At 39.1% G+C, this 7,876-nt stretch overlaps 1 protein-coding gene across 4 annotated transcripts in view; it reads left to right on the plus strand.

Moving 5' to 3' along the window:
• Nucleotides 1–7,876, plus strand: part of adam12a (ADAM metallopeptidase domain 12a) — a 118,029-nt gene that overhangs the window by 20,463 nt on the left and 89,690 nt on the right. For all 4 annotated transcript variants that reach the window (XM_089122374.1, XM_089122375.1, XM_039651446.2 and 1 more), the window contains exon 3: nt 4,130–4,203. In XM_089122374.1, the coding sequence (XP_088978500.1) occupies nt 4,130–4,203 (74 nt within the window). The remainder of the gene's footprint in view (nt 1–4,129; nt 4,204–7,876) is intronic.

A 7,876-nucleotide genomic window follows, 5' to 3' on the forward strand; every position in this document is an offset into this window, starting at 1 on the left:
ATTGCGTCTCTCCCGGTGTTAGTGTTATTCCACAAAATTTTTGGATAAGCAGTTTGATTTATAATTATTAGGACTATTATCACTTACCCTGCTGTGCATGAACATAGCTGTTCCTCAATTTGTGTTTCCCATTTGAATGGTCAGCGTATGAGGCGGCTGCTGCTTGCGTTGGGACTATAGGATTTAGCTTACATTTTTTAAGAAATTGTTCTCTGATCGTTTGCATATTATGTATTATGGAATACGGCAGTCCCTTTTGTCTTGCTCTCTCAAATATTTCTTCAATCTCATTGGGAATGTGTGACACCGGTGCATATGCACTGCCGTGAAATTTTGACAGGCGTAGCAACAGTAACTAGGGAGGGCGGGGCTTAGCGAAGAGTCAATTAAACTCTCCTCAAAACCTCAAAATAAAACCATAAAATGGATAATAAGTTGCTTTAATCCAGTACAGCCCATTCTCACCCCCAAGGCGTCACTTAACTGACGCCTTGGGAAGCATTTGGACATGCTTCAATATCTGACGCTTTAGGCGCCCTTTAGCGTCAGTTAGATGACGCCCTAGGATCGCGTGTACCCTACCCCCACCCCACACCTAAACCTAACCGCGTCCTCTAACTGACGCTTTCCTTTAGCGTCAGTTAGATGACGCCGTAGGATCGCGTCATGTAAGTGACGCTAAAGGGCGCCTAAAACGTCAAATATTGAAGCATGGTCAAAGGTGACGCCTTGGGGTGAGAATGCGTTGTCCAGTAAGTGTTCATCTTGAAATATTACCAATAATTACCAATATATAATACCGTAGACTTTAAAGGGTTAAAATTGATCTTGTGTTCCACATGGAAAATAACAGCATAAGCTACTGGTGAATTTACCTGAATTATTCCATTTAACTTGGTCCGTGAAAATCCAAGTTCCCTTTTACATCCCTTGTAGATTTGCATGCGTTTTTCATTTTATTTACGGTGTTTTGGCTTTAACAGGAAAGTCAAGGGAGGCAGTTAGTACAGGATAAGATAGTATTTGAAATGTAGAAATGTGTCGGGACACCCCCATCATCACAATCAAGCACATGCGCCAAGGCTTCAACTTTACGTGTGTTTTTCAGATCATTGTTCTTCTTCATGACCCAGTTGGCATCGGCTCACTGACTGACACAATGACATTTTCCTGAACATTTCCCTTTAGCAGCGCAAGAACATCCCTGAATACTCCCAACTACACCACACACCGAGGCTTTTCAGCTGGAATGCTGAGTTTTCTTTTTGTGGGACATTTCTTTATGCATAATGACACTTTAAACTTTGTTTTGCTCCAGTCCTCCAATGGCTGTTTAGATCCTCCAGGTGGTCTTCGATAAAACTGAGACGGGAAGTAATGTTATTGTTGGAGACCAGTGAGTCTCTCTTGTTCCTTTGCTGTAGATTTATCAATTGGTGATGGAGATTTTGACTTGTCAATTGATTTGTTTACTGACTATATAGACCACCAGTAGGGGAGAATGAATACAGTCACGTCTGAAAGCTTTGTCGAAGTTTTTTCGTACTTGTTGCTTTGAGGTTTTGGACTATTGCAGTGATTTAACTTTGAAACCTCTCTGAGGAACCCTTGCAATGGTGTTAAATTTGCTTCATTTGTTTACTTAACTATGGATTTATGGAGGTCAAAGTTGTTAGTTGTGGTTTTGTAACCAAGGGAAATCCATAAGAGTCTTCCCGTCAGAGATTTATACATGCACTCTTATATCCCACAAACTTATTCCATGTGGTTTATATATTTTTAAACCAAGACAGTGAATGCTACGTCCATGTGTTCAATAAAGCAATACTTAAATGATGTAGATTACAGCGATTTTACCATGGGGATGAGTCCCGAATCCCATATTTCACTTGTTTCTCTGTTTTTCATCACTTAGATGAAGGTCAGCCCATCAAGTTTGTGCAAAACACTTTGCAAACGTTCCCTCACGATCTGATTTACCTTGTGTAAATTCGTCACGGCTGTAACCACGCATTAACATACATATGCAATGACGTATGGAGCTCTTCATGTTAGACAGATGATTCATGCTTATTTCTGCTATATTTTGTCAACGCCTGGCTGCTTTAAATCCATTTCCCTCAGAGCCTCGGAGTAAATCTGCCGAACTTTCAGACTTACAGAGCGTGAAGAGAATTAATGTCAGAGAGAATTGAAACATAAAACTAATCCTGACAGCTATAGACCTACGACACAATGGCGGATTCATTTCATTCTGCATTAAAGCCCACTCAACGCTGGAAATATGCTTTCTCTCGCTGTCTATCGGTCTGAGGCTTTGCTTTGTCTTCCATCTTCCACGAATATAAGCACTAACGAAACATGCAACGAATATTGCAACCATGTCACTTTTTAAATATTTAAAGGGATAGTTCACTTTGACATTAATTTTTGATATGTTTTAGCTTACCTCAAGGGCATCCAAGATGTAGGTGTCTTTGTTTCCGCAGTATTTTCAATTTTGATATTTTTAGGTCAAACCGTTCTTGTCTGTCAGTCATATAATGCAGGTCTATGGTCACCACCTCAAAGAGCATGCACAGAGAAGTCCAAATTAAACATGATTTAATGACTAAGTACATTTACGTAAGTTCATGACTGTCTTAGGCCATCAATGTGTACTTTTACGAGTCATTAAATCATGTTTAATTTGGACTTCTCTGTGCATGCTCTTTGAGGTGGTGACCATAGACCTGCATTATATGACTGACAGACAAGAACGGTTTGACCTAAAAATATCAAAATTGAAAATACTGAGGAAACAAAGACACCTACATCTTGGATGCCCTTGAGGTAAGCTAAAACATACCAAAAAATAATTTCAAAGTGAACTATCCCTTTAATGAGAATAGAATATGTATTATTCAGTCTATTGGGAATATGCGTTTTTGTACTGACCGCTTTTAACATGGTCATTGACTTCAGTTTATACAACTGTGTGTTTACTCATTAAGTCATGCAACTGAATCCATAAACCCTCACATAACATTTCAAATCATTATCAGTAAATCAAAACCATAAATGTTGAAAAGCAAGCGATCAGACTCTTTGACAGTTTGAAGTGTGCTGATAAGGGTTCACCATCACAACATGGTGTCCAGAAGTGTCACAGGTGCGAGTAATTATGTAATCAACCAATCAGCTGCCATCTTTTCAAGTGGCAATAGACCAATTATGACAACCAGCATCATACGGGGAGATGCAGATGAAATGCTAATGCAGCAACAACTGTTTAATGAGACGGGTTATTCAATACAGGGAAACTTTTTATGCGTTTTAACCATTCATTTAGTCTACAACTGTGTTTTCGGGGGCCTAAAAATACAAACTTTTGAAGCCGTTTTTGTTTTTGAATACATTTTTTAAAACAATACCAATGTATGGTGGGGAGATCGAGGCTTCGTGGATCACTGAAAGAGCAAATGTGCCATATTGTGTCGATGCTTCGAAACGATCTGACACCTGTCTCCACGGTGACCCCTAGTGGTCAGAACAGTGTAAATGCAACCAAAAACCCAGGCCAAACATACATAACATCTTTCAAATGCAATTATCTAATCATGAGAGTATCAAGTGTCTACATGTTCTTTTATAAATTCTCAGGGTTTGTTTTGTTTGTTCTGACTGGCTCTGCTAACAGGCCTTCATTTTAATTATACTAATGTCTAATTAAAACGTCTACAAATGTATAAAACTGATCAGAGATCAGGTAAAACCCACAGACACTTGTTCATTGGTTCTCAGTGATTGCTTATGGTTCATAATGGGTTGAACCATTGGTGAACCATTGAAATTTCGAAGTGTGTTATGACGTAATGAAGCCTCGTTTACTGAAATCATGTGACTCTGTCAGTTGTGTCGAACCATTGATTCGGAACAAAAGATTCGTAAAGGTTTTCGTAATTCGTAAAAGTCCTGTGCCTGTGTATTACAATACGTGTTCAGTCTTTCCTTTACAAAGTGACATCGCCATCTACTGGCCTGGCATCAGAATACAGCATATTCGTGGATCCATGTGAACGGCGTCTGTACACAAAAAACGCTTTCGGTTAGTACATATAAATATCTGTGTGTCTTTGTCTGTTTTTAGGGTCACCCTGGATCACTGAAGCTCCTGATTGAAGTGGACGGAGAACGACTGCTACTTTCTTTACAGAAAAACGAGTAAGTCTTTCATTATTTTCTCTCTTTAATAGGGTTGGGTATCGAGAATCGAGTATCGATTGGAACCGAGACTAACTTTTAGTTTTTCCCGGAATCGTTCAAAAGTTAAAATTTCGATTCCTAGTTTCGATATTCACAGTCCGCCGAGCGGAAGAAGAAACCGCTGAACAACACCAACGAAGAAGCGTCTACCGGAAGTGTTGGCATAACCACGCGAGTCGAACATGAGTACCTTACGTCGGCGATCCAAAGTGTGGCTTCACTTTTCTAAAAATAACGAAATCTCGGCAAAATGCAAAATTTGTGACAAAAGGAGTATTTTTACAGAAGGAGTATTTCCTTCAGAAAGGATTATTTCCTTCAGAAAGGCCGTTGGTTAGCAAGGTTAGCTAAACTTTTTTGACCCTGCCTCTTAAAAGAATCGGAATCGAGAATCGTTAGGAACCGGAATCGAAACAAGGAATCGGAATCAGAATCGTTCAAATTCAAACGATACCCAACCCTACTCTTTAACAAATAAAAAGTACCATACAGAAGGTAATATCACTTTTAGTATACTTCTGTTACCATCATTGTACCATGGTATCTTTGCATGAAGCATTGTAGTACATTGTAAGAATCCACGTGCCCTGCTTTTAAAGGTTGAGCTGACACTGTGAGTGTGTGTTTCTGAAGTGTAAGAGCAGCGTGAAGCGGTCAGCCAGGTCGGCGTAATAAAGCTTGTGTTGTGTCAAACGAACCCTCGCCAGCTCTGATTTTGAATGCAAATGAACATTCGCTCTGACAGATTCATGTTGGGAGCGACAAATCTCCAGAACAGTGTCAAATTTCTGAATCCACCGCAGAGGGAATGGCCCGTGGACGCCCGTGATGTGCAGCACATCACGCAGAAAGCCAGTCAGTTTCTGAAGGGTAGATGACGCAAACCGAGGTCACCGCGTGAGCTGTAACTCACCTCTGATTTTTATTCAGGTTGACATTGATGTTCACGGTGAGAGTGATTGAGAACCCTTCTCTGGTAACACAGAGTGTGTGTGTGTGTGAATATGAAGCATGGAGAGGAAGAAAAGAAACGTTCTGAGTTAAATTTGCAGGGGGGTAATTATACAGCGTTAGTGACCTCAGTGTCATACTACATTTATTGCACTGCTAAATGTGGCGAAGACTTGTTTTTCTTAAGAGACAGTACACTAAAATTGCTTTTTCAGTTCTGATCTTTGCCACTTTGACTTTTTATATTGACTGTAATATTTTGAAGGTGCATTGCGCAAGTCTCTGAGTTTTTGTAGGACTACGCCCCCTCTGGCGAAAAGCGAAACTGCACCCTTGCTCGAGCTGTTCATAACTAAAGGAGCATCAGCCGCACAAATCTTTTGTTACAGTCATAATGTCTTCAGAGGTAATAAAGTTATAAATCTGCAAGTCATTTTAAATATATGAAAGGAAAGACGTTTGAGGAAATTACACACTTATGTGAAACGGGGTAGTAGAAAACTTCAGTTTTTGTTTACGTGTATCTCCATGTTGAACTGTTGTATGTGTTTACTGTATCCACTTATGATTGTGTTATTATGGAAAGACGTTCATGAACAATATAAGTTATTACTTTGTATAGGACCCGTTTGAGGCCTAGAGCCGACCGGAGATCTCTCCGTTTGTCGAAAGCTTCCCGATGTCGACTCTCGTCTTATTCCGACGCCTGGCACTAGACACAAGTTTTATTTTGTTTGTCTTACGTGGAGTTGCGTAGGGGTTTGGAATGAACTACAAGCCGGTCTCTTTGAATCCATCTTCTACTTTTGTGGAAAGTTGACTAAAGTTTTGTCGCTCGAGTTGTCTTCGCTGATATGGAGAATGGCGGCGAATACACAAACCTGCCAGTCGAGCGTGAACGCGCATGACGTCTCGCCCAGTCTCGTCCCGAATCCCTCTTATTTATTTACTGTACAGGATTATAGAGGCGATCGCAGTGATCAGAGAAGGGCTCATTCAGCCCATCAGGCAATCGTTTAAGCATGTATGGGTTAGAAAAACGGCTATTTTTAACATGAAATGTTGCGCAATGCACCTTTAAAATATTTTGTTTCCTATTTAAATATATTTTCATTTATTCCTGTGATCAAAGCTGTATTTTCAGCATCATTACTCCAGTCTTCAGAGTCACATAATCCTTCAGAAATCCCTCTAATATGATGATTTGCTGCTCAAAAACATTTCTGATTGTTAGCAATGTTGAAAACAGTTCATATTTTTGTGGAAACAGTGATCCATTTTTACTTTGATGATACTTTTATGAATATAAAGTTTAAAAGAACAGCATTTAGTTGATATAGAATTTTTTTGTAACATTCAAAAAATGTCACTTTTGATCAAAATAATGCGTCAGGACATTTGCTGGGACATTTTATTGTTTGGTTCCAGTAAGGAAAAACGGCTTATAAATCATATTAAGTGATGTTTTTTGAAAATCTAAAAATGCAGAAAGTTTTCTGAGATGGGTAGGTTTAGGGTTAGGAGATATAATATACAGTTTGTACAGTATGAAAATGGTTATGTCTATGGAAAGTCCCCGTAAAACATGAAAACACAATGTTTCTGTCTGTTTTCAGGTAACCAGAACTTCAACTTCAGTGTTATTGTGACTTTTGGCTGGGGTTGGAAGTGGTCAGGGAGGGTTGTGTGGGAATGAAGTCCAGCATGTGTAATACTGTATAAGGAAGAGAAAGCGAGAGATCTCGTGTGAGCGTCCTGATCCAGTGAAGCTGATGAATACCAGTTGTTGAAACTGGATGAAGTAGAAAAAACATTTGTCAAATGAAATTATCAAAATCGAATGTTTTTCATGCTCTCTGATTTCAAGAAGGTGGTCAAGCACGTTCATTTAAGGGGTCACGGCATGTCTTTCTCTCATAAACAGCAATCAAGCACGCACCATGGCCATTTAATCCTCCATTGTCTTTTAGTGAATGCGTGATGGTAATGTGACATTTGACACACACTGAAGCAGGTCAACGTATGTTTTGCATTTGCATTCTGTAGGAAACACTAGCGTAACACGAGTCCTGTGTTGAGTTAGAGAGACTCAGTTAGTTAGAATTTGATATTTAAAGGTCATACTAATGTACAGTTGACAGACGACATGATAAGGTGAATTGAATAGTCACAAATGAGCCCCTCTTTCTTAGTTCATCTAGATAAGAAGATGAATTCAATTTATTCTTCATTTTAATCAAAGCCCCTAATTAAGATGTATAAGTACATTTAATTTATGTGAATAACCTGAACTGGAAATGAAGTTAAAATTGGATCTTATCCTCTTTAAGGAACAGAACAAAGTACATTATTCATCTGCCTAGTCAAATGCAAAAGTGTGTGTGTGCCCACTGGGACGGCATCACTCCTGCAGTTTCTGAGGTTAGGGAGAATTGAGCTGTACACTCTCAGAAAAAAAGGTACAAAAGCTGTCACTGGGGCTGTACCTTTTCAAAAGGTAAACTTTTGTACCCAAAGGCTGCATATTGGTACCTTAGTGGTACATTTAAGCACCTAAAATGTATATATTAACACCTAAAATGCACATATTAGTACCTAAAATGTATATATTCGCACCTAAAATGTACTTAGCTCCTGAAATGTACATATTAACACTTAAAATGTACATATTAGCACTTAA

This window comes from Pimephales promelas, chromosome 17 (assembly GCF_988280905.1).
Source record: "Pimephales promelas chromosome 17, fPimPro1.hap1.1, whole genome shotgun sequence".
Lineage (NCBI taxonomy): Eukaryota > Metazoa > Chordata > Actinopteri > Cypriniformes > Leuciscidae > Pimephales > Pimephales promelas.